General features: G+C 36.9%; 2 protein-coding genes across 2 annotated transcripts; one reads left to right on the top strand and one right to left on the bottom strand.

Annotated features, from left to right (window-relative positions):
- Nucleotides 1-2106: 2106 nt before the first annotated feature.
- On the bottom strand, nt 2107-4384 carry cUnh22orf39 (chromosome Un C22orf39 homolog). Its single transcript, XM_084388391.1, has 3 exons — nt 4328-4384; nt 3758-3925; nt 2107-2769 (listed from the first exon to the last, which is right to left on the bottom strand). The coding sequence occupies exons 1-3, from the start codon at nt 4346-4348 to the stop codon at nt 2638-2640; spliced, it is 321 nt and encodes a 106-aa protein (XP_084244517.1). The 5' UTR covers nt 4349-4384; the 3' UTR covers nt 2107-2637.
- Nucleotides 4385-4571: 187 nt separating this feature from the next.
- On the top strand, nt 4572-25879 carry gle1 (GLE1 RNA export mediator). Its single transcript, XM_084389386.1, has 16 exons — nt 4572-4800; nt 5855-6097; nt 7436-7582; nt 8888-9036; nt 10845-10905; nt 12308-12556; nt 14016-14244; nt 15421-15533; nt 15648-15717; nt 16671-16813; nt 16888-17078; nt 19215-19344; nt 20086-20190; nt 20273-20355; nt 25241-25304; nt 25381-25879. The coding sequence occupies exons 1-16, from the start codon at nt 4702-4704 to the stop codon at nt 25447-25449; spliced, it is 2145 nt and encodes a 714-aa protein (XP_084245512.1). The 5' UTR covers nt 4572-4701; the 3' UTR covers nt 25450-25879.
- Nucleotides 25880-27981: the final 2102 nt, after the last annotated feature.

Below are 27981 nucleotides of genomic sequence, written 5' to 3'. Positions count from 1 at the left end.
AAGTTACGGCTCTGAGGAGGGGATATAAGTGTTGTTTTCTGGCTCATGACTGATGTCAAAAACATCAGAGAATGAAGAGCCAAAATTATCTTTATTATAATGTGTTGTTGTTCGTCTGCTCTGTTAAATCACCCGTTAACACACCTGAACACGAGGACAAATAATAAACGTTTTTGCAAGCCTTGATGTGGTCTTTAAATCTAAATTTAAATTTCTTTCATACCTTTATTGGGATATTGAGCTTTATGCCAGTGACTTTTAGGTGGTCAGTGTCAGAATACAGATATATAATTAACCATTTACTTATTCATTTCTGATTTCTGTAGTGCAATACATAAGATCTCCAGTGAAACAATAAATGCCAAACTCTTGTTAAAATGTGTCATAAACACATTTAGAATTAAAATACTTTAAACTGCAAAATTATGACTTTTGGACTGAAGGTGTTAAAGTCCGCCTGTAGTCAATCATTTTATCCTTTAAAACTCATCTTTTATCACCTAAATAACATTTAAACATTTTTTTTTCCTTGAAAAAAAATTCTTCATGCCTTAAAATATCTTGAATGTAACTCGACACCCTCGCCTCATTTAGTATACGTGGTTCTATGAATATGCAAATGAGCCCCCCCTCCACTCACTCACTCAGCTCAGAGATCCACTGGTTGACGATCACACGTTGATCTGATTGGTTACAAGGTAGTTTGTGACGTCAGAAACACCAGCGATTTCAAAGCGTGTTTTTGAGACTGTCTTTGGTTCACTGCAGTTTTAAGGAGAAAATACTCAGCAATGGTGTCGACTTATGAATTTGCACATGGTTTGTCTTAAAACACATTAAAAACACCACATAGACACACAAACAACATTTAAAACCTTGATTTTCACCACAGATAAGAGTTTAAATGGAAAATAATCAAAACATAGGACATTATCTAATATTTCTGTGCCATATTGACTCTCATGAAATGCTTGAATGTTAATTTTTTTAGTTACATATTTAACTTGATAAAGACTTTTTAAGCTGATTTGCATTTCCCAGTGAAAACCGGGAAAATCATATCTACAACAGACATAAAATATTTTTTCTGTATTTAAAAAAGTGGGGAAAGGCTCCTTTTTATCTTCATAAGGTGGTAGATAACTAAAATAACAAAACATAACCAAGAAATGTTATTATTTTGGGTCTGTACGGTTGCCTTAAAATATTAAAGTGGTGGTATAATGCCCTTTTCACAAGATGTAAAATAAGTCTCTGATGTCCCCAGAGTGTGTGTGAGAAGTTCTAACTCAAAATACCCCACAGATATTTTTATATAGCATGTTAAATTTTCACTTTTTGAGCAAAAACGCACCATTTTTGTGTCTGTCCCTTTAAATGCAAATGAGCTGCTGCTCCCGGCACAGGGGGCGGAGCTTCAAGAGCTTGTGTTCTTTTACCTCACACACACATGCACTGGAAATTAAAAAAACTTTTAGCCTTTTATGTTCAAACCAGAGTCAGACAATAATAGAGAGACTCGAGAAGAAGTGACAACATGTAGAAGCAACAGGACATTTCTGAATGGTTAGTTGATGAATTTATGTAGCTTATGTGTAGTTATCTTCTAGTCATTAATTAGCATATTCTGTCTTGATAATCTATAAATCGTGTTCCGGGGGCGGGGTGTATGCAAATTTTAGGGTTAGTGATGTCACTAACCCAGGAGGAATGTGGTGTAGTCTCTACCAGCGGTTTGTTGCAGTCCTTAAAAAGCTATTTCTTTAAATGAAAATATCTCCCTTAGCTTTGAACTTTGAGTGTCGTAACTTTGCAGATGTTGTTTATGCTCAAACAGCAACATTACACACTAACTAAAGTTAGAAAAGTGAAATCATAATCAACCACCCCTTTAAAATATGTGGGTCAAACTGACCCACGAACATCACAGACGTATTAGAAATAATGTGTATATGTCAAAACACACCAGAGTGTTGAAACTTGGCATTTCATGACCCTAAATGAGAAAGTCACAAAATGTCAACAAAAACAAAAAAACATAGGTTAACCGGTATTTCCAACAACTCAAAAATCAAAATGGGTCAAATTTACCTGCAACATTACACTAGGGTTTGTTAAATTATTAATACCTTTATTGGGATATTGAGCTTTATGGCAGTGACTTTTAGGTGGTCAGTGTCAGAATACAGATACTACATATAATATAATTACCCATTTACATATTCATTTCTGATTTCTGTAGCGCAATAAATAAGATCTCCAGTGAAACAATAAATGCCAAACTCTTGTTAAAACATTTCATGTCTACTAATTTATAAACCCATTTATAGAATTAAAATACTTTAAACTGCTAAATTATGGCTTTTGGACTGAAAGAGTTGGGCTTCCTGCATATAAAGCCTATTCTTTAATTACAGATATATTTACTCTTTCATGAAATGCTTGAATGTTAATTTTATTAAGTTACATATCAAGATCAAGACTTTTTAAGCTGCTTTGCATTTCCCGGGAAAATCAGATCAGAAGCGCGTGGGTCCAGTAGAGGTAGTGTGAGGAGATTCCCAACGGGAAGTTCATGCGACTCAAGTACTGTGTTCTTGCATCATCAATAGTCCTGTATGATCTGCATGTGTGTGTTTAAGAGTCCTGTGGTTTGTCCTGGTTGAGAGGGAGATGCCAGTCATCCGGAGGGGTTTGCCGAAGCTCCCAGACCGGAGTGAACTTTCTCTGCTCAGCGACCCGTCTCCTCTCACTCTCCTGGAGGGATTCCTGATGGTGTGTATGAGATGATGAACACACAGTATAAGAGAAGTGTAACTCGTCGACCAGGGTTACAACTGGTCAAAAGTTTTGGTCGGATAAAAAATTACAGTAAAAACAGAAATATTGTGAAATATCATTATAATTTAAAATAACTGTGAATATATGTATATATTTTTCAGTGATCAAAGCTGAATTTTCAGGATCATTACTCCAGTATTTAGTATGGTAGCTTGTTTCCCACCACAGAATAAAAATTAAAAAAGGTAATTTTGACTTTTTAATCTCGTAATTTTGACTTTATTATCATGCAATTGCAAGAACAAGTCAGAATTGTGAGATAAAAAGTCGCAATTACCTTTTAAATGGTTTTATTCAGTGGCAGACCTTCTTTAATGTCACATGATCCTTCAGAAATCATTCTAATATTCTGATTTGCTGCACAGTTATTATCAATTATTATTGATGATAATGATACATTTTTACTGCTTAATATTTTTTGGTGGAAACCTTGTTACAAGGTTCAAAGTTCAAAAGAACAGCGTTTATTTGAAATAAAATTCTTATTTTGACCAATTTAATGCATTTTTGCTGCATAAAAGCATTCATTTCTCTTCTTTTTTTAAATCTTACTTCAACTTTTGAATGATAGTGTATCACGGTTTTCACAAAAATATGAAGCAGGACACCTGTTTTAAACAATGAAAATAAACAGAAATATTTCTTGAGCATCAAATCATCATATTAGAGTGATTTCTGAAGGATCATGTGACACTGAAGATTGGAGTAATGATGCTGAAAATTCAGCTTTGATCACAGGATATAAATTACATTTGACAATATATTCAAATAGAAAACAGCTATTTTACATTGTACAAATATTTCACATTTCTGATCACATAAATGCAGCCTTGGAGAGCAGAAGAGATTTATTTCCATATTATTTCCATGCTTTTGACTGGTAGTGTAAGCTAATCCCACATCTGTCGAGACTCACCTTGGCGTGTGTGCTTTGGTTTTTCTCCCACTCTTTACAGGTGTAATAGTCTTGTTTCCACTGCTGGCAGTCTGGTGCTTTGCCGTAGGTGTAGTATTCATGGAATCTGTTGAATAAACTCTTGCAGTGCTTGAATTCACTCCAGTAGACGTCACAGGAACGTGGTGGCTGTGGCCAAGAATTAAAAATACACTCATTAAAAAAAAACAATAAAAAAAACAGGTACATACAAATATTTTAGGGCCAAAACAAAAGTCATGCAGTATAACTGGTAACAATAATGGTACTATTTAGTACTGAGTGATTACACTAACAAAATGAACTATTTAGTGGTACTGCCACAGTAAAGGTACAATATTTATGAAGAATAACATGGTAATTCACACCAAAAGCATAGTAGTACCATTGTATTTGGTATGCTTTATTGACTTTACTGGGTTAAGTAGTACACCTCATTATGCAAATACACTGATAACATACAATATTTACTATATGTACAAAACAAACGGAAAACGAGTTACTCAACATTTCCATAGAAAATATATAGACATATATAGATATTAGACTGACCCTCCACTGTGACCCTGCCATACTGCGCGCGCTCTTCTCTGGTGACTTTTGTCGGCGTTTTAGTTTACTCTACTGCCATCTATTGACAATGTGAAATAAACTGAAATTGGCCTTAAAATTGAATATATTATTAGAATAATTTTTTTTTATCATGTTCTTATTCTGTTTACGCGTCTGTATTATATGTGTATTGTATGATAATTATCGATACATGTATTTAATTAGTCATCCAGACTTTTATTTTGTAGTCATCAGCAGCAGGCGGAAGCGGAAGTGGCAGTGTCACCGGCGGTCCGTTTAGGCTACATCGGTGTTAGTTAAAGCTTCACGTAAAGTAAATCCGTGAGGGGTAAACACTCCCTAATGTCCCAAAAATGCCTTCTGAAAATCTACGCTTTGAAACTTTAGTGGCCCTGAAAAACTCTCCGAAGGGGAAGCTCAAATACAGCCCAGACTGGCTGGAAAAAGGGGAGGTAAACATGCTGACAATTTCAGAATTGTGTTATTTAGCTCATATCTTAGCATTATGATGGTTTAATCACATTTAATACTAACAAAAATTAACCATGGTGCTTACATTTTTTTGTATGCCTTGGTAACGTTACTCTGTGAAGTACCTTTATGATACCATGGCATAAATATGGTAATCATATGTATGAGAATACCATGTTATTATTATGTTATACTATCACTGTACCATGATATTGTTATATGATACTATCACTGAACCACGGTACAGCCACAGTAACTTGTTGTAAAGGATCTAAATTATAGTTCTTAGTTTGCTAGAGCCAAAAAAAAAAGTCAGATTTCATAATAATAATAATAATAATAATAAACAAAATGTATCAAGCTCTTTTCATACATGTAGTAGCTTTTTAAAGTATCTTTAGCTTTAGCTTTTTAAAGTACTTTACTAGAATGAAAACCCTTTATTCAATACATTTATTACTATGTTTATTAATATATGTTCATGTTATTTAATAAAAATCCAGCCGTTCATTGTTTGTTCATGCTAGTTCACCGTGCATTAACTAATGTTTACAAATCCAACTTTTGATTTTAATAATGTATTAGTAAATGTTTAAATTAAAACTAAGATTAATAAATGCTGTAGAACTCTTGTTCATTTCTAATGTTAACTAATGAAACCTTATTTCAAAGTGTTACCCATTTGTTTGACATTTCAGCGTTTACTTATGGAAACTTATTTCCGCCACAGGAATAACGAATAAAAAGTTACTTGTACATTTTTATCTCACAATTCAGATTTTTTCTATTTTTAGCAAAATAAAAAATCACAAGATATATTAAACTCACATTCTGAGAATAAAAGTCGGAATTGTGAGAAAAAAAGTCTTTATTTTAAAATCCACGGTGGAAACAAGCTTCCATATTGACTCAACTAAAGAGAAAAGTGTATAATAAAACCTTTTGAAATATTTCATAAAGCAATTAAATGTTTACGAACAATCACTAAAGTTTTCTTCCGTTTTGTCCTGTGATCTTTATTTCGTTGTTTTGCAGGATGTTCTGGCCGGCTGTATTGAGGTGTCCAGTCTGTCTCCTCTGTCAGGGCAGATTCTGAAGAGAATGAGTCCTCGACCGCTGCTCAAGACCTGCTCTCTGACCTCATGTGTTCGTGATACGAGTCCTGGTCTTTCTGAAGATGCTGCCGCCTGCGGTTCGCTTCCCATCAGCCCCAGACAGGCTTCATCCCCCAGCTCTCCACCTCCGGTCTCCATCTTCACCGAGGAGGATGAGGAGAAGGTGACGTCTTTGCTTATTAAGCCACGAAATGCATGACTTGCTTTTACATTTATTTATCAGGTTTACATAAGTGATTTATCTTAAAGAGACAGTAACATGACTTTGCAATACAAACTTCCCAAATCGCTCAGGAAAGTGTTAGCTAGAACCGGGGTCCAAATTTCATTGAGCACTAAATGCAACTAATACTAGCTTAGTGAGGAACGGCAACATAATTTGTGGTTTAAAGGGGTGGTATAAAGCCCTTTTCACAAGATGTAAAATAAGTCTCTGATGTCCCCAGAGTGTGTGTGTGAAGTTTTAGCTCAAAATACCCCACAGATATTTTTATATAGCATGTTAAAGTTGTCACTTTTTGAGGGTGAGCAAAAACGCACCGTTTTTGAGTCTGTCCCTTTAAATGCAAATGAGCTGCTGCTACCGGCACAGGGGGCGGAGCTTCAAGAGCTGTGTAAAAACGGTGTAAAACCACGTGATAGCCTGACCCTTGCTAATGTAAGCGAGGATTCAATCATGTCTATCGTTTAGTTTAGCCATTTGAAGTTTATCTAGGATTCCTAAAGGTTTGGTTTTGTTCTCCAGAACTCTACGTGTTAATATTTCTCACATTAACTCACTAATATGGAAATATATGTGGAACAAAGTCATATTTTTTGCGACCTGTGCTCTCTCTCACTGCTTTACAAGGGAAAACGGCTAAATGAATCTGTAGTCACAGGGACAAAATGCATTTTGTTGCAAATTATAACAACACACGCAAGCTAAATGCAGATTGTAAGTGGTGATATTTCTTTCAGTAGGGAAAAAAGTTGACACTATGAAACAACAGTGGAATAATAATCCTATTATGCTCATTTACAGGTTCATAATTTTGTTTATGGGGTCTACTAGAATATGTTTACATCATTTATTGTTCAAAAAACTTTATTTTCTTATAGCATCTGTTTTCACCCTCTGTCCGTTGTGTCCGAAATCGCCCCCTATACCCTTAAATAAGGCACTATTTGAAGGGACAACCATTTGTAATGTTGTCTGAAACCATAGTGGACGTTATCGAGTGCACTCATTCAATCCCACAATGCACCGCAATAACGAGTGTACAACCAATGTACGCATATATCAGCCGATACCGATATCGTGCATCCCTAATTTTTTCTTTTTTGATCATCCATTACACATTAATATTTTAGTGCGTAACATAATTCTTATAAATATATATTGTTCTGTTTCATGCTTGAGTGAAAGAATATTGTGTGCTGTTGCTGGTCATATTGGGACTCATGAGATTGTGGCACTGCAATGCTGATTGTTCCTGCTTGTGTTTATTGTTCATGTCAGAAAGGGGAGGAAATAAAGGAGGCTCCTGTTGTCAGTCCTGAAGCGAGTGTCAGCTCGACCCCGTCGATCTCCGTTCTGTCACCCAGAGCCACACAGATGGCCGGCTGCATCCGCATGTGTGAGCAGAAACACAAGGCCAGAGCAAAGGTACAACACACACTCTCTCTGCACTATTTAACAAAATCACAGCATTACTGTAGAAATGCAGCCTTGGTGAGCAGAAGACACTTCTTTCATTTAAAACATAAAAAAATATTACCGACCCCAAACTTTTGAACAGCAGTGTATATGTAGGATTATAAAACGGATAGTTCCAGTCCTTGATTCTGATTGGTTGAGCCGCGTTCAAAGCCGTTGTAAATTACTCAACAAACACACACCTGTGACCGGATTACATTAGTGTTACTGCGCAACTGCCGTTTATGAGTCTTTGTCGCTGCATGTGTTGCTTAGCAACCTCTTTGGAACTACATTGCTTGTCGGAGGAATAAATGTGTTGTTATATTTTTTTGTTGCTGGTGTTTATTTTATGAATAAAATAAATATTAAAATGAAATTTTTTATGGAGTAACCGTTTTATTTAAGCAATAAGCCCCTTGAAGCCGTGTTTTACAGTGGATTTAGAACAGCTAAGGGGGTTTAGCTGTTTAGCTCCACGTCGTAGCTAACAACGCCCCTTAGCTGTTCTAAATCCACTGTAAAACACGGCTCCAAGGGGCTTATTGCTTAAATAACTAACCAGACACTGGTTGTGTCCGAAATCACCCCCTATACTCTTAAAGGAATAGTTTCCTTCCCCTATACCCTTAAATAAGGCACTATTTGAGGGAACAGCCATTTGTAGTGGTGTCCGAAACCATAGTGGATGTTATCGGGTGCACTCAATCAATCCCACAATGCACTGCAAAAATGAGTGTACAACCGATGTACGGCTCAAGGGCTAGAGAATACCCACAATGCACTGTGAGGGTTCTAGGTCCTGGGCCTACTGTCAGATAAAATTATTAGTCTATTTTTTTTTTTGTCATATCAAACCTTTGGTTAAGATTAAGCTTACTTAATCTTTTTCATTTCTTTAAATTTGTTCTGCCATGTCTGGTAAATCAGTTGAGGCAGCAGACAAAAACTACTCAGCATTCTTCACATTATTTCAACAGCCATTAGGCTGCTATTTTTTATAATGTACCAAAAGTTTGTATTGCAATTAAACTTATATCATTCATTCTATGACAAAGGAAAAAAAAATGCTCTAAAGAGATCTAACGCCTCCCACCCCACATTCATGCTTTAAAATTATTTTGGTGGGTCTTGAGATAGGTTATTCTTGTCTAGGTGGGTCCTGGAATGGAAAAGTTTGAGAACCCCTGATGTAGGGAATAGTGAATGAGGGGGTGATTTGGGACACAGTCTCTGATGGTGTGTGTGTGTGTGTGTGTGTGTTTTCTCTCACAGATGGAGCTGAGCCTCAGACAGGAGCAACAGGAGCGGCTGGTGGCCACAGTCGCCAACCGGGAGTCTGAGCAGCTCAAGCGCTTCGAGGAGTTCATGGAGCTCAAACAGAGACAGGATCACCAGAGTATGAGAGATATGATGGAGAAAGAGTATGTGACCCCTGATCTGTCACTCACACTGGGCGCGTTTCCATTACAGATTTGCATAAAACTTTTGCGTTTTTTCTTCTTCTAAATGTCAATAAAAAACCATTGCGAAATGGTTTCCATTAACCGATGTTATGCGACTAAAATGTACATTTTTCCTCTCTCGATAAATCATTCCAGAAATCATGGAATGGATGTTGTTCGATTTATATATATCCCAGCCATGCACTAGCCATTATTTTTAATGGAAGGAGACGTAGGCGTGTATCCAAGCATTAATGGCAAGAAAAGACCCTTATACTTGTGCGCGGCTCATATGAGGTGTTTCTGGGTGTTTCTCCCTCATATCTGCCTCTTGATTGTGGCATTTCTTTGAGGTTTAGAATCCAGTATTCCTGTAATTCATTGTCTTTTATGAATTTAATACAGAACTTTGTCTCGTATTCTGTCTAAACATACGTCTCGTCTTCTGTCCAGTCTACGTCAGCTGACCTGTAAATGCGCAAAAACTGTTTCCATTGCAGTTTTGTGAAGTATTCCTTTTTTGAATTACCAGAAAAACCTCCTCATGCGAGCGTAAAAACTTTTTTGCGATTAAATGGGAGTTTTTGCGAAATTTACGTGTGTCCATTGGGCGTATTTTCAATTCGCGATTTCAATTTGCGCAATTTGAAGGGTAATGGAAACGCGGCCACTGATGCATTCATTCTTATTTAGAGTCAATGGCCCTCATTTATCAAAAGTGCATACACCAAATTTCCAGCGTACACCTGGCGTACACCCAAAACCACGGTGACTTTGAGATTTATCAATATGGACGTTGGCGTACGGCACGCTCAAATCCTACGCCAGCTCAGGAGGTGGTGTACGCACGTTTTGAGTGCGGGAATGCGCAGAAAAACAATTCCTAACACCACAAAACGCACTGACAAACTAAAAGATATGATATATTATGACCCACTGTAAAAAAACAACAACATAGTAATTATAAACTTCAGTGTTTATTTTTTGTGCAACATGGACGTCTTCAATGTTTAATTTGTGTGACTTTACCAAAGCATTTGATTTGTAGGCATATGTATTCCTTAAGTTGCGAGCCTGTGCGCCTTACCTGACGTTTCAAGCCTTGTTTATACTTTCGCCTGGCTCAGCAGCGCGAGTCTCCGCAGACTGCGCGCGCACCTCCCCAAACGGACGAGGCGTTTATACTCGACGCGCTCGCCGTTGTACTATTCTTTGAAACGATGGTTAGGCCAGGGTTAGGCCCGGCAGGTGTGCACGGACTAGGTTTAGTAATGAAAGGCTTTCAATGACCAAAAAAATAATTCAGACTGACAAAATAATAAAAATGACATTCTTCTTCTTTTAAATAATAATAATAATAATAATAATAACGACATTCTTCTTCTAAATAACAATAAGCGTCATTAATAATAAAAATCTAGAAATCAATTTTGCTTCTTTCCACTTCCCCGGTTTCGCTTTCTCTTTCTCAAAGAAGTTTCTCTTCTTTGCCGTCTTCCGTGTGTCCATGGCGTAAAATGAGGGCGTGGGGGGAGCGGAGACTTGAATATATAGGGGCGTGTTATTCTAATGACGCTCGTTTTCAGCCGCGGCATTTATCAAGCGCAGGTATTGCGTACACCTGGATTTCAAAGGTACGCACAGCTTCATAAATCAGGCGGTGAGAAGAGTGTAAGCATAATCTTACGCCAACATATACGCCCGTTTCTACGCAAGAATGATAAATGAGGGCCAATGTGTTTGAATCATGTACAGAATTAGTTTTAATTGGTGTTTTGTGTTCGAAGGACGCAGGAGAGTATCGGCCGGCAAGAGAAGCTGCGAGAGGAACACAGACACCGAATGAAAGTAAGATTATGAGGATTTGATATTACAGAAATCTTCCCGATTCTGTTAGCTAAGCTCTATCAACAGCATCTGTGACATGAAGGCCATTACCACAGAACATAGTCATTTTTCAAATAAACAAAAAGTGTGATTAAACCAGTTAAAAAGCAAAAATGTGCAACTAGTAGTTTAAAATTATATGATCAAGAAGTCATAGCAACATATACTTTAACTTTAACAAAATTATTTCATACATTTCAACTTTAAAACATTAACCCCCGGTTTCACAGACAGGGTTTAAGCCGAGTCCCAGACTAATATGCATTATTGAGCTGTTTTAACTGAAAGCAACTTGCACTGACTTATCTTAAAATATATCAGTGCCATTGTTTTGTCTCAAAGCACACCAGTAATTTTTTTTTTTCTAATGCACGTTTATAAAAGCTACTTAAATGTCCTAATTGAACTAAGGCCTAATCCTGGCTTAATCTAAGCCTGATCTGTGAAACCAGGCCCATAAGATATTCCACTAGACAAGATTTTAAAAAATGAGTTGTACAACCAGTTTGATTATACTTAAACGTTTAATGCAGCAACACAAGTTGAATTAGGTGGATTTTTTTTTACAGTGCACAAACATGTTGGTCCCAGCAGCATTGACCCCTTATGTTTTACTATATGTCCGTTTCATTTTTGGGCTGTGATCTCTGTACCATTTTGCATCAGTTAGGTTTGACTGCAGGTTTTAAGAGGAAAAAAAGCTTTGTTTACATGATAAATAAGGACAAGTGTAAAGATTAGGGGTGTAACGATACCCTCATGTCACTATTCGATACATATCACAATACTGAACTCACGATGCGATATTATTGCGATACTCCAAGACATGAGGTAAAAGGTTAACAAAAAATGTAGTTGATTAAAATGCTAAATTTGGTATTACATTGGGTGTGTAAATGAATAGGCTTAGACTTGGTGCTGAAACCCAATGCACAGGACAATAGAGACACCAGAATAACAATATTCATGATTCTGAAGCTGAAAATACAGAATTATTTTAGATGAATATGCTTGCTCTGTCACTGACTAGATATATTTAAAATAATGTATGCCACTTTTTACTGGTAACAGACATTTAGCATTATCAGGAGCCACAAATATTCCCCCATTGCATTATTATACATTATATATAGCAGTTTAATGTAGTACTGACACTAAAACTCTGAAAACTAGAATTTTTTCACACACAGTCATTTTATTTTGGGTGAACTCTACATACATATTGTCACTATCCACGATACATATTGTTGGATTTTTGTTTTGCGATATATTGTGACACGATATATTGTTACACCCCTAGTAAATATCAATACCTGGAATATTAGACCTATGTCAGGTGAAAACCTTGTTTTTTGTGTTGCAGATCCTGAACCTGCGTCTGCGTGAGATGGAGCAGCAGCGTCTGCGTGAGGCGGAGCTCGAGCGCCAGCGGCAGGTGGAGGGAAGAGAGCGGCACAGAGCCATTAATGCAATACAGGAGGAAGTGCTACAACTCAACCAGCTCTTACAGCCACGCCCATCCACAGACTCCGCCCTTGACCACGCCCCCTACATCACCCGTGGCAACCAGCTCTGCTCGCAGGTGTCAGAGGTGGTGCCGGCCTCCGCAGACGTGAGTCGACATGCACCGCTAATCAGTGTTGGGGAAAGTTACTTTTTAAAAGTAATGTATTACAATATTGCGTTACTCCCCAAAAAAAGAAACTATTTGAGGGCTTTCACACTGGCAGTGTGTTCGGAACGGGTCACGGTTCGCATTAAAAATCGGTAATATGAACACTGTCATGCGGACCCGGGTGCGTACTGGGGTACTGAACCCGAGACTACCTGGAGGAGTGGTCTGAGTTCGGTTGCACTTGAACCGTGCCGCGGTTCACGTGAATGTGAAAGCAACACGGACTCGGTGCGCACTTGTTCAGGGAGTAAAGTAACTGATTATGATGTATTTAGTTAAATAAAATGCATGTAAGGGATGATAGTGTTGGTGTTTACCTTACGAGCGAGAGTGAGCCTGCAGTGTATTCGCGCATATGGAATCAGGGCAACAAATTAATGGAAATCCACTGTCTCCTTAAAAGAGTCTGTTTGCAAGCAACAGAAGGCCACCTTATGCGACACACACACACACACACACACACACACACATAGTGAACTTGTGATGTTCACTCTGCTGCGCATAATAGCACCGAATTAATAAAAAACACAATATATGACCCGCGTTCTGCGTTACATTACTTTTGCGTTACCTTTTCTCACGTGGGCTGGGCTTGCTTGTTCGTTTTTTAATAACAACAAAAAAAGTTCTATTTTTGGCAAATGTTAAGGCCCTTTCACACCAAAAGTGAAATGAATAAGACTGAGGCTGATGGAAATGCATAATTACTCCTGTACAGTAGAGGGCGCCGCTCAAACACACCTTTCAGCCATTCTGGATTAAAGAACAATATGATATAGAAGACAGAAGTTTTACACACACTTATTTCTAAATCTAATCTAAAGTCATTTTTGCTTAGTAGTATGGTTGAATTAGATCATTGAATGTCAGCAGCAAAGACATTGGTTAATAAAGTGAGATTAAATACATAAAGTATATTTGTGTAATTTAATATAGCTAATTATAAAAGTTTTGCATAAAATTATGAGATTGCATTTTACTGTTTTTATTCATTTTGAGGAATACTGAATGTTTTCGTGCAAGTGAGATGAGCAAATGCATGTTCACATTTAGACTAGAACTAAAATAACCATCATGTTTACACACACACACACACACACACTCGCAACACCTCCTCACTTTATTTCTCTCAACATGTTGACAGGAGAGCTGTCAGTCAATAAATGTGAAAGAGTAACTCGCGTTACTTATTTGAAAAAGTAACTCAGATATTTTGTTGTAAATTGAAAAAGTTATGCGTTACTTTACTAGTTACTTGAAAGGTAATCTGATTACGTTACTCAAGTAACTTGTAATGAGTTTCCCCCAACACTGCCACTAATATCCATGCAATTCCAGTCGCTTTGGATAAAAGTGTCTGCTAAATGCATCAATGTAACATGTAAACTGTTCTCAGGGTCAGTTTCTGAGCGTGGAGGATTTGACCGTGGCGGAGCGAGCACTACAGGAAATGAGGTCATTGGTCCGAGGCCTGCAGGAAGAGGTGACACAGGCTGCTGAGAGGAAGAAGAGAGAACAGGAGGAAGAGGAGGAGGAGAAGAAGAGGCAGGCTGAGCTGAAAGCCCAGCAAGAGGAGCAAAAGAAAAACGCTGCACGGTCCACTATAGAGAAAGCCAAAAAAGAAGGTGAACATGCATGTGAAAGTTCAGCCAATAATGAAAGTTCATGCTCATGTCATTCCTAACCTGTGGTTTTCTTTCTTCTGTGGAGCACAGTAGATGTTTTGGTCAAACTGCACCAACATTTGATTGGAGAGCTGCAGTGACTTCAGATTCAGAGGACTTAAATATAGTGAAATATAGTGAAAAAAGTATAATGTTATGATGCTTTTTTTGCTCTTTTGCTTTGCTAAGTCACTATAAACTCTTGGAAACCGTATGGTAAAAATACAGGTTTGGAACAACATGAGTGTGAGAAAATGAAGACAGAATTTAATTATTTGGCTGAACTATTCTTTTAAAGTCACAATATTTTCTTCCATATTTTTAAATACATCCGAGTGCAATGCATAGCTTGCGTGGGCGGAGCTTAAGCGCACCGGAAGGTCCAATTACTCTTGATTAAAAACTATTTTAAAAATTAAACATAGGCACCTATTAATTACAATTTACATTTAGAAAATAGTATTAAGTTTCATTTAATGCCGACTTTAAAGGCATACATGATCTGAAGTTTTTAAATACTTCTCTAAACCAGAGTTTTTTTAGGATGGATCACAATACAGTAAATTTGCTGTAATTTAATTACAGCTGCTTAAATGACTTTTATAAAATGTTAAACTCGCATCAGGGCATTTAGGATAAATGACCATATTTTTCATTAACACTTTTTGAGAACAACTTATTCCCACTTTGAGCAAAACCGACTAATTTTTTATTTGGCCATGAAATTAAATGCACTCTTCTCTATTTTGTAATGGATAATATTATTAATGATTCATCCGTTTTTCATGTTTTAAAATTTTTAGACCTCATAATGTTTAATCAAACTCGATCTTCAAATGAATATGACAGATGGTACTTGCGTTTCATCACGACTTTAATTGCATTCAAACGCTGAGGCGTGTACCCACATATATATATATATATTAATTAGACAAAATAATAAATACAATATGGCTAAATTGATATCCAGAGGTTCATTTATACCATCATTATATACGACCCGGCCGTGGAACTTGCTATATGATTTATGCTTTTATAGACATAACAGTATGACTTTCTGTAAATCTATTTTGAGACTGTGTTGTGAAAAGTACTAAACAAATAAATAATGTGTCTTGTTTCTCATCTCCTCTGCAGGTTTGCAGACAGGAGCCGATGAAAGCACTTTAAAATGGTACAACGCGCTGCAGGATTCGGCCAACCAGTGCGCTCAGGCTTCTGAAGACCTCAGCAAAGCCAGAGACGCGCAGGTCAGACGCCCGGCAGCTCATTTCAGTGGATACTGTCTGTATGCTGTTGTACTGAATAACCATCTTCCCCTTCTGGGTTTTATATGAATATAAATATTATATGAATGTGTGCAGATGAAGAAATTAAAAATGGAGCTCCAAAAGGCTGCAACCACACCTGTGAGCCAGATCGCAAACAGCTCAGGTGAGCAACGACACACACAAATCATTCATTCGTTGCTGAAACACCAAAGCCAAAAGTTTTCATTGAGCTGAAAATAATGTTTATTTATTAATCAAATTGATTTAATATTCAACACTGAGTTGTATACAAACATTTAGGCCGTATTTCTCTTTTTAATTTTATAATATGTTTCTATTGGATGGCAGGTGCAATACAAATAAAGTTTAGTGAAGTTTTGCTCATGCATCAACTTGAAAACATTATATACTAAGATCGATATTTTGAGATTGAACTCTTTCACCGCCAGCATTTTTAAAAGAAATTTCCCAGCCGCCGCCAGCGTTTTTGATCATTTTTCACAAAAAATGTAATGTCCCCCAGAATATTTTGTTGTGTGAATATCTGAACGTGCAATATATCAAAAGAAATAAGGCTCTGCTTTTAAACAAACCCATCTAATTCTAGCTTCATGCATTTTTTATTTTTTTATCAACACTTGAATGTGGGCAAGCTTAATTAAAAAAGCAACATTTTGAACCAAAAATCATGTTTTTTTTAAAAGACTACAATATGCACAAGCAATGCTTTTATCGCTTGTTTCTGCTGCTTTTTTGACTGTTTATACTCTTTCAGAAGATGTCATAGCGCCCCCTAACGTATAACGGTGAAAGCCGGACAATTCGGTCAGTGACGTGGAAATAGTAAAGAATTGATAATGGTTCATCTTCCTGAAAATCGATTAATTGCAGCTCTAGCATTAGCACAGCTGACGTGTTTACCTATTGTAGCTTATCCACATTAAAATACGCAGCCAAAATGTGCCAAAGCGCTAATTATTCTACTGGGCTTTTTAATGCTTGAATCTGATTGGTTGATGAATGTTCTAAAGGAAAACTAAAACCATTTGTTTGCTATTTCCACTGAATATTTCAGTACGCCTGTTTATTTTCTTTAAACGTGGTTTGTGCGTGCAGGTTCCCCGCTGAAAGAGGCCTTTGAGAAGATCGATAAGCTGTTGTCGGGACGTCCGGTGACGTCGGCTGGAAAGAGTGTGTCGACGTCGCAGCATCCGCAGGGTCTGGAGTTTGTCAGTTATAGACTGGCAGAAAAGTTTGTGGTAAGGAAGGTTTTTACACAAAACGAGTCGATTTTTGAAGGCAAATAAAGTTGATTTTAATAATGCATCTGCAGAAACAAGGAGAAGAGGAGGTGGCGTCTAATCATTCGGCAGCGTTCCCCATCGCCGCTGTGGCGTCAGGAATAATGGAAATGCATCCTAAAATTGGAGACCTTATACTCGCCCACCTCCACAAGAAGTGCCCGTATGCGGTGCCACACTACCCACCGATGGAGCGTGGCACGTCGGTGGAGGATTACCAGAGGTAAGAATATTGCTGGATCACCTGGATCTACTGAACGAGAGAAACTTGTGGCTAGTTTTTGCATCTGCACTGGTGTTTGTCCATGCATCATGCACTCTTTTTTTTCCTTTAAAATACAAGAACGGTTCCTGTATGAAGACAGCAAAACCTTAAACTTTGATTTCTGTATTTGAGTTGCATATTGTAAGGGTGGTTTGGTTTCACTACAGTGGTTCAGGCTGCCGGGTTGCCGAATGACTAAAGACCCTAGGGTCGCCAACTGTCCCGTATTAGCCAGGACGTCCCGTATATTGGGTCGTGACCTCCCTCATGTTTTTCTGACTGCTACACTCTTAACCACTGACTGATACAACAACAACACGACACTTGAGAATGATCACCACACCACGTCATCATCCAATCACGCGCATCAGACCATACCAATAACACACTGAGAATGAATCATTCTTTTGGGACAAATCAGTTTGATTTGTGAACAGAATCCTCTATCTGAGGGAATAATAAGCTGATGTGATTTTGCTGCTCAAGAAACATTTCTGATTATTATTATTAATAATTAATCATTTCTTTTCAGGATTCTTTGATGAATAGAAAGTTCAAAAGAGATTTATCTGAAATAGAAAGCTTTTCCTACATTAAAAATGTCTTTACTGTCACTTTGATCCATTTAATGCATCCTTGCTGAATAAAAGTAGGCCATTGATTTCTTTAATTTCTTTCCAAAAAAAAACACAACAACTTTAAAATACTGACTTCAAACTTTTGAACTGTAGTGTCTAATGTTAAAAAAGCTTTCTATTTCAGATAAATGCTATTATTTTGAAACAATGGTTTGTGTGTACTGTGACATAATTCTTTTTAGAATTAAATTATACATAAATAGGTTACACAAAGCAAACGTGTTTATGTCTGAGAACCTTTTATACACATACCTAACTGCAGACACTGAAATTTATGTGATACACATATAATATTATTTTTAGTGTCCCTTATTTTCCTATAAAGAACCACGATTGTCCTGTTTTTTCCTTTTCTGAAGTTGGCAACCCTAAAAGACCCCGATATAATCAGTTCTATTTCATTCTTTGCTTATGGGTAAAAAGAAATTTGACCAGCGGTATACTGTTAGTGAACGTCCTGGCCTTTGAGAGCAATGTCTAGGCCGTTTACACCTGGTATTCAGATGCGTTTTTGTCTCGAATCACAAGTAGACGAGGGAGACACATACCCGTTTACACCTGGTGTTTTAAAGACATTCAAACCGACCAATCAGCAGATTACAGCTTTCCCTACTGTTCAAAAGGTGTGATAATTAGCAGATCTTGATCACCGTCGGCACCTCTGAGCTTTCAGGAATCACAAATGGCCCTTTTGGTTAAAAAAAAAAAGGGGGTTGGAAGAGGAAAACAAATGTCTTTGTTGATTTTTCCATCCATTTGGATCACACAGTTTCAACATAAACTAATGATGCATATTTTTCAGTAATACATGAAACGAAACGAGTAAGAAACATTTAACACTCACAAATGTCATGGCATAGTGTATTATTAACTCCTTGCATTTGATTTGATTTAAATAATCATGTTTTCAAAACGCATTTATTCATATTGCTCAGAATCAGCATAAATCAGTTCATTGTGGAAAACAATTAAAGGTAACACTTTATTTTACAGTGTCGATGCATATGTTGTGACATGTACTTACCATAGTAATAACAGTAAATGATGCATAATTACATGCAACTAACCCTCAACCAAATCCTAATCCTACCCTAACCCTATAGTAAGTACATGTAGTTAATTAATATTACTCAGAACTTAAATATATAATTACACTGTAACAATGACACCTTAAAATAAAGTGTAACCCAGTTAAATTTATTCACTTAAAAAATATTAACTTGCTAGCTGTGGAACAAGCAATATATTCGATTAGTTCAAATGTGTTAGATTAAATCAATTGAAACTATTCCAGAAATCTGACCGGTTTTGTATGACTGACAAATATGCATCATATCAAGGTTTACAGTTTGTTTATGTTAAAACTGTGTCCAAATGGATGGAAATTGTATATATAATGTCTAAATCTTAATATTTCTTGAGGTGTAAAGCATTATGAATGTACCTTTCCCACCAGGATTCTGGGATACCGTGTGGATGACTCCAAAGTGGAAGGGCAGGACAGCTTCCTGAAGAGAATGTCAGGAATGATTCGTCTCTATGCAGCAATAATCCAGATGAGATGGCCTTACACTGGCAAACAAGGGGTTAGTGATGTTCGTTTACATGCATTAACCCTCTAAAGCTTGAATTATGAGATGATAGTTTGACTTTTTTCAAATGGAACAGTTTATTGAACCTTTAGACAATTTTTTTTTTTAAGTCTATATATGTATTTTTTTTTGTTGAGTATCATATTCGATACATCAGGCTTTTATGGCTCGTCTATTATGATATAGTGAGAAGAGGAAAAAATCTAAGGCCCAAACTGAGCAAAAATATGCAATTTTGCACTTATAAATATATATATCGCCAAAATGTAAGATGAAATACGATGCTTGTAATGTAAATCAATGATATCTTTATAACAGTATAGCAGATATTTATGTAAATATCTGCCAATAATATGTCTTAGTAAGAATATATTTAAATGTTTAGTTTAATGATCAAAGCTCTGTAGGTTTAAAACTTATAATGCAATGCAATGATGAACTAATAAACTTTCCTCAAAAGTCTGATGATCATATTTGATACTCATTTGATTTTTCTAATAAATCATGTATGAATAATAAATTAAACCTAAGTTGCTTCAGTCCAATAAGTGTTTGTACAATTCTAATAAAATACATTTATTTGCTTAAAAAAAGTCTGACGACAAAAAGTTCTGATCATGTTGATCATTTAGAGGCTTTAGAAATATGAATATGCTTTATAGGGTTAACATTTCTGGATGCGACTGTCATATGTATGAATCTGAATCTCTAATATAAGCGTGTCTCCGCTGACAGCCTCATCCTCATGGGCTGAGTCACGGCTGGCGCTGGCTGGCCCAAATTCTCAACATGGAGCCGATCGCTGACATCACAGCGACTATTCTCTTCGACTTCCTGGAGGTACATGTGTCTTCCTATTGCAAACGAACTGTTTTTTATTATTGTTCACACTCAATATTTGTTGGCATGTGCATCTCTTTAGGTCTGTGGAAATGCCCTAATGAAACAATATCGCGGCCAGTTCTGGAAAGTGATATTGCTCATTATCGAGGAATACTTCCCACGGTATTTATACCTGTCTTTTTAGACATTTCCTACTTTGAATGTGTTGTTTTATTGCCTTCTAGATGCATAATACACCCTTATCCTTTATATATCATTCATCCAAAAATGAACCTGAGTTCATTTACATAGTTACAGTTTAATTATGCATTTAAGTACTGAGTAATAATAATTAACTACATGCACTTACTATAGAGTTAGAGTAAGAATTGGAGTTTGGTTGAGGGTTAGTTGCATGTTATTATGCATAATTTATAGTTATGTGCATGTGCAACAAGGACACTGTAAAATAAAGTGTTACCAATAACTTTTTTAGTGCCATTGGCCGGTGATTTAAGAAAATGTACGGGCCATAAATATGTTTTACCGGCCATGAAACAAGCAGTTATGACACCAACATTTTAGATGCCATTGAAGATTCACAATTCTCTATTCCAATTTCAAGACCGCAGCTAAAACTACTAGCCTAACTAATATACATTTAAAACATTATTAATGACAAGTAAATCGTCAGTAATAAAATAACAACAAATGATTAAATTACAAGCAAAAGCACAAATAAGTACAATATAACAAAGGTAGAAATGAAATAAGCAGTGCTTTTAAGGTTTGTCCGGTATGCCTGACGGTAGTTTTCAGGTACAGATATTTAAAATTAAAGTAATCAAATGTAAAATGACGCTTCACTGTATAAATTAAACATCCTTATTAAAGGTGCATTGCGCGAGAGTCTGAGTTTTCGCAGAACTACGCCCCCTCTGGCGGCAAGCGAAACTGCAACCAGAGGTGTGCACGCTCACGGACCACACGCACACGCACGCTTGCACGAGCTCGAGCTGGTCATAACCCAAGGAGCATCAGCCGCACAAATCTTTTGTTTACAATCATAATGTCTTCAGAGGTAATAAAGTTTTAAATCTGCAAGTAATTTAAAATATGTGAAAGGAAAGGCAATTGAGTAAATAACACACTTATGTGTGAGGGAAAAAATGGGGGTAGTAGAAAACTTCGTTTTTTATTCCCATCTATCTCCATGTTGAACTGTGTTATGTGTTTACTGTATCCACTTATGACTATTATTATGGAAACACGTTCATGAACAATATAAGTTATAACTTTGTAAAAGCTCAAAATTGTAATCATGATACCATACCATACACATTCGGTCAACAAAGTACACCCAAATGTCTCAAGGTAATAAACAATCAAGTGGCACTATGACGTACATAAAAGCCAAACAGGCTAATCCGCCGAAGATTTGCGGGGGTTTAGCCTGTTTTATTGATCAGCTAAGTAGCATATTCCAATAGCAATACATCGTAATTAAGCAGTAATTTGCTCAAAATTTGTGTCTAAGTATCTACCTTATATATCAGCATTTTATATCACAATCATTCTGAACCTGATCACTGACAATGGTAAGTTAGTAAAACCTATTCCGATTGTACATTTATCTAGCTTACGCTAAAGCATTACACATTTTATGGATCGTCATTTATTGTCATTATTGGCCGTATCAGACATTAGAGAATGGGATATATCTTACCTTTTTATCAAGAAAAAAGCCAACTGAGGATCCCGTTTGAGCCCTAGAGCAGACCGGAGATCTCTCCATTTGTTGAAAGCCTTCCCTATGTTTACTCTCGTCTTACCCCGACGCCTGTCTGACTCCAATTTGGACCTTTTGGTTGCACTAGACAAAAGTTCTCTTTTTTTTTTTTATCTTACGTGGAGTTTGCGTTGGTGTTTGAAATGAACTACAAGCCGGTCTCTTAGAATCCATTTTCTACGGAGAATGGCGGCGTCGGCGCATACACAAACCTGCCAGACATATGAGCGTGCCGTGAACGCGCATGACGTCACGCCCAGTCTCAGATTCCGACCCGAATCCCTCTTATTTATTTTACTGTACAGGATTATAGAGGCAATCGCAGTGATCAGAGAAGGGCTCAGTCAGCCCATCAGGCAATTGTTTAAGCATGTATGGGTTAGAAAACGGGTATTTTTAACATGAAAAGTTGCGCAATGCACCTTTAAAGTTACAAAGGTTATTTAGTCAAGAGTAGTGAGTCATTTTTTTTCTTTGTTGTTTGATTAACATTAAAAACACAGACGGTATCAGGAATATTAGGTTGCTGTCACTTTAAGAGCGAATGCACTGATCTAATATACTGATACAAGTTTCTTTTCTCAGCTGTTTACGTTCACTTAAGACATAACCGACTATGTATACTCGCTATTTTTGACATAATTTTGTGTGAATTTGTCCACTCATGTGCATGAAGATGTGAAAGAGAGCTCAGTTCAGTATTCGCGCGCTACTTGAGATGCGATGGCGCCGGATTTTTGGTGAGTAACGAAACGAGCTCCCTTTTGCGTCTTTTTGCGCTTGAATATTTAAATTGCCAAGGCTTAAACATTCGTGAAGAGGCCCGTCAACTGTCCCGGGCGTCATTCACATTTGTTCACGTTCATGCATTGCTAGAATTCATAATAAAAAATTTCACTGGCGAGTGACACCGTTTCATATACTCACCAGTGTTGGGAACGTTACTTTAAAAAAGTAATTAGTTATAGTTACTCACTACTTGTTCCAAAAAGTAACTGAGTTAGTAACTGAATTACTCTATAATCAAAGTAACTTGTTACCAGGGAAAGTAACTATTTGCGTTACTGTTAAAAAAAAAAGTTGCTATATGTCAAAGAATTTGGATTTTTTTGAGCAGTTTTCACAAGTCAGTTGAAATGAGTAGAACAGACAGGTGTTTGTACATAACTTTCAATATTTATTGCACGTCGACAGACAGCAAGAGGTTTATCCTGCACTTCAAGCATTATCTTTGTAAGAAAAGTAAACAGTTATAAAGTTGTAAACACCATATAAAGTGCATTTAACTCTAGCAAATTAAATCAACCTCTCTCAACTTTTTATTAAAAGTTTTATTAATAAAGTAAAGGCATTGAACCAGTTTATTTATAGTGCACTGACTGTGCACATTATATAACATTATATATGTTTTATATAATTAGTTTATTAATTAAATTAATAAAAAGACAAAAAGACCTTGAGATACGTTTGGTAATTGTACCTGAATGAATTGAAAATTAATTTGTTAAATTTCAGATTAATATATTTGTTTTCCTTAAAATGTTAATTAGCAGTAACTTAAACACTTTGCAGTTTGAATGTCCTGCATAGACAAAATTACGGATTATGTTTTTATGTTTCCACTGTTCGATCGCGTCCGCGCCCACACACACACGCCTCTCTCTCTCTCTCTCTCTCTCTCTCTCTCTCTCTCTCGGTTCAATACGAATACATGTACCGTTCCACCCCTAGTTCTTGCCTTTGACCTCAATTAATTTGAAGTAGTGCTTATATCTCTACCTTGAAAATGCCAACTTTTCATCGGATTGCTCCTGACTCGCCATCTCTGCTGCTTCTTCGAATCTCTGTTTAGCTAGCGTGTGTGTGTGTGTGTGGCGCGTGTGCTGGCATGTGTGTAAAAACACTGGCTCTGATTGGCTACCATGAAACACATGGCTCTGCCTTAGCCAATCATAATCGCTTACCTCGTTATTAACCCACCTCCTCACTAGCTGTGCGAGCCAGGGTGCGTTTGGATTAAACAGTTTATTCAATCAATGCATAGTAACGCACCGACTTTAACGTCCAGTAATGTAACCGGCGTTGTAACGACGGGAAAAGTCATTAGTTAGATTACCCCGTTACTGACAAAATAATGTCGTTACCTAACGGCGTTCTTTTAAACGGCGTTATTCCAAACACTGATACTCACCAACGCAGATTTTTACTCTCATTTGGCGCTTGGCGAGTGTTAATTTTAGGCCCTGATCTGGTGTAAACAGAAATTAAATCATCAAAAACATATATTAATACCAGGTGTAAACTGCTCACTTATTGATCGAAGCAACACTAAAGATGATTTTTTACCTTAAAATAATGTTTCCAAAATCGTTTCAGTGGTTCATCAAGTCGTAACGGGGTGAAAGGCCCTATATCGGCTGTAACCGCACTGTGCAAGTTTGCCAGATCGGGTCGCGTTTCTGCAGTTCGAATGAGACATAAGAAACTACAAATCTGACTTGCTTTCCGGCAAACGTTACAATAGTCATTATTTTGTTGTTCTTCGTTTCTGATGTCGCAATACATCATACTTTCATAAAATCATGCAACATACTCTATTGAAGAGATTAGTCCGAGCTTAGGACCCTATTAGTATGCTACTAGTATGCCTGTTCTAAATCTGTTCCCGCGATAACTTGTAGCTAACGTGACCGCGAAATTTAAAAATACTGCTGTTATTGTGTCACGAAATGTAGTTTTAAGAGTTTTTCAGTCGAGAATGTAGTTGTTTGAAGCTCAAATATGTTGTTTGTTTATACAGATAGCGCCTGTTTCTTTAGTCAAGGCTAAAAAGCTAGTATAAGCTCAGCACGATCATCGGATAACGTTAGCTGTATGCTAAGCTAACTAAAAAACACACTAGCAATGAGAAATGTTTAATTTCACAATCTATAGCTTCGGTTAAATACTAGTATATGAAACATAAGTTTAAATACATTAATGACTCGTTATAACGTAGTACATACGTCTTCTATAATAAAGTGATTTTGTATGATTTGTAACCAAGCACTAAAGCGATTACCCATAAAACGTGCTTTGAACCAATCGGATTGCTTGGGTCCTAAGCTCGGACTCATTTGTTCACCACACCGGCGCTGGATATACAGCGAGCGTGTGTGCGACGGTAGGCTAAATTATTTACGACAGCGGTAATGGACAGTTCCACTTCTAACCTGTAGGGGGACCGAAGAGGAAAAGTTCTATAGTGTTGCTTTAAACTAAACCTTTTTATTCCCTCAGGATTGAAGCGGTCACCAGCACTGGCCAGATGGGCTCGGTAACCAGACTCAAACAGTTTCTAGAGGTGAGCGTCATTTACTAGATCTTTAATAACTAATGCACACTGAATACTCACTGCTTCTGTTCTTTCTCTTACCCAGACGTCTTTACGAACCAAGCAGATTCCCACTCCCAAGAGCGAGCTGGGCTCGGCCTTCTTCCGGTCCTGAGGGATGGAAGTGTGTCGAGATATTCCAACCCAAACTACTCTAACCCTAACACTGAAGCAAAGTATAAGCAATGGACGTATGTGTTCATGTAAAAGTTGAGGATTCATTTAATAGAGCATCATGCCAACTTAAGTTCAAGTTTGTTTTCATTTATTTGAGCATGTAATATGATGTTTAATCACATGTGGGTGTCTTAATATATCCAGTCAATCTCATATTCATGAAAGTAATCCCACAACCCAAGTTTATAATCTGTTTTAGACTAATGATTGTTAACTGTAATCAGTTTCCCCAAAGCATACGACTTGTTTTTGGACTATGATGGAGTGTAATCTAGGATGAAATGTACTGTATATTGATGCAGATATTTATGAATTTATATGGCATTAGGATTAAACAAGTACACCAAGTGTATTATGAGTCTTTTCAAGTGTGTTTTCAAGTGTGTGATCAGAAAGTGGCGCTCTTTTGTTTTTGTAGTTCTACAGAACGCTGAAAGTAAGATGATCGGGATCCAGTACAAACCTGGGGCCTCATTTATAAAGCTTGCGTACGCACAAAACGGGGCTGAAAACATGCGTACGCCAGTTCCTGCGCAAAAGGTGGGATTTATAAAGAAAAACTTGACGTGAAAATATGCGCACCTCCACGCAAACTCTGACCCATGCGTACGCACATTTTGAAGACAAGGCAGTTTGGCGACACTGATGGTGAGTTGAGGAACTGACTGCGGATAAAGGGAATTAACCCTTTGCAAAATGGCAAAATTAACTTTGACATATTTCAATATTTACAATATTTACAAGTTGCTCATAGGTCCCGGTTACAAAAAAAAAATACAAACTAGAAAAAAACGTTTGTTGAGAAAAACTTTAAGTTGGCTTGAGAAAGCCGGACCAGAGAGTTTGAAGAAGTATAAAGTAGTTTGATGTTTAAAGTATAGGTTAAAGTTTGATAGATAGATAGATAGATAGATAGATAGATAGATAGATAGATAGATAGATAGATAGATAGATAGATAGATTAGTAAGAAAGAAAGACAGATAGATAGATAGATAGATAGATAGATAGAAAGATAGATAGATAGATAGATAGATAGATAGATAGATAGATAGATAGATAGATAGATAGAAAAGAAAGATAGATAGATTAGTAAGAAAGAAAGAAAGATAGATAGCTAGTTAGTTAGATTAGTAAGAAAGAAAGATAAGTTAGTTTGAAAGATAGATAGACTAGTAAGAAAGAAAGATAGATAAGTAAGTTAGTTAGTTAGTTAGTTAGTTAGATTAGTAAGAAAGAAAGATAAGTTAGTTTGAAAGATAGATAGACTAGTAAGAAAGAAAGATAGATAAGTAAGTTAGTTAGTTAGTTAGTTAGATTAGTAAGAAAGAAAGATAAGTTAGTTTGAAAGATAGATAGACAAGAAAGAAAGATAGATAAGTTTGTTATTTAGTTAGTTAGTTAGTTTGAAAGATAGATAGATTAGTAAGATAGACAGACATACAGATAGATAGATAGATAGATAGATAGATAGCTTTAGAATGGAAGTTTGAGTCTAGGGCTTCAGGGAGTTTAGTTTAGTTTTTGGCTTGTACACTAATGGCCCACCGTAGTCTTGGCTCAATTTGAGCACTCTGCAATGTAAGTCTATGGGATTTTTATGATTTTTAATATTAATTTTTAAGAAAACTGAAAGTCAAATCAGTTTGAAAAGATATAGCAACCCAAGTCAGAACAGTCTGAAAGTCTGAGTTTGGAGTTTGTAGAGTTAAAGCTCTAGGAGGAGTTACAGTTGGAAAATGTTGGGTCAGAAGAAGAAGAAGAAGAAGAAGTTTAAATAGGATTTCAGGAGGTTGGCTTTCTCAAGCCAACTTAATAACATTAAATCACCATTATGGGTCCAAAAGATACATACATGCATGTTTAGTTTAAAGACATAAAAGGAACTATATGCTGAAAGTACGTACATTTAATTTCTTTCACTTCCATTCTTAAATGGATGTAGGCCTATCACTCATTATGTGATTAATGTGATAAGGTGTAAAGGATTAAATCTGATCGCTGAAAACATAAATTGCCTACTGCAGCAACACTTAAGTGCATATTGTATGATGGATGCGCTGGCACTGCTGGAAGACTATGCCAATGGCAGACTTCGGAGGGAAAGAGTATTCAGGGACCGTGAGGATTTCCTAGCCCATGATGATGAGTGGCTAATAAGCCGGTTTAGATTTCCTAGAGCCATGATCTTGGATCTGTGTGCTGAACTTGGCCCAGCATTACAAAGACCAACAACACGGAACCGCGCCATCCCGGTACCAACTCAAGTACTTTCAGTTTTAGGATTTTTGGCAACCGGGACATATCAGCGGGAAATAGGCGACAGGTAACTAAGTGTACCTTTTTTTAAGCAAAACCTTATTGATTTTAACATTCTTATTACTTTATCATAGGTCTGGGATTTCACAGCCATCCCTAAGCTCATTAATGCCTGCAGTTTTGAAAGGGATTATTCAAATGACCAATCGATAC

This window comes from Rutilus rutilus, assembly GCF_951802725.1.
Source record: "Rutilus rutilus genome assembly, chromosome: 19".
NCBI lineage: Eukaryota > Metazoa > Chordata > Actinopteri > Cypriniformes > Leuciscidae > Rutilus > Rutilus rutilus.
The sequence above is the reverse complement of the archived record's forward strand: the minus strand, read 5'-3'. Positions and strand labels throughout refer to the sequence as shown.

Bases quoted from the DNA above. Each gene is read 5' to 3' on its own strand.
- cUnh22orf39 (XM_084388391.1), bottom strand. From the start codon at position 4,348: ATGGCAGGGTCACAGTGGAGG. The intron at 3,926-4,327 runs GTCAGTCTAATA...TCTTGGCCACAG, and splicing joins TGGCAGGGTCACAGTGGAGG to CCACCACGTTCCTGTGACGT. The intron at 2,770-3,757 runs GTGAGTCTCGAC...ACACACCATCAG, and splicing joins ACCAAAGCACACACGCCAAG to GAATCCCTCCAGGAGAGTGA.
- gle1 (XM_084389386.1), top strand. From the start codon at position 4,702: ATGCCTTCTGAAAATCTACGCTTTGAAACTTTAGTGGCCCTGAAAAAC. The intron at 7,583-8,887 runs GTACAACACACA...TTTCTCTCACAG, and splicing joins AACACAAGGCCAGAGCAAAG to ATGGAGCTGAGCCTCAGACA. The intron at 17,079-19,214 runs GTAAGAATATTG...CTTTCCCACCAG, and splicing joins TCGGTGGAGGATTACCAGAG to GATTCTGGGATACCGTGTGG.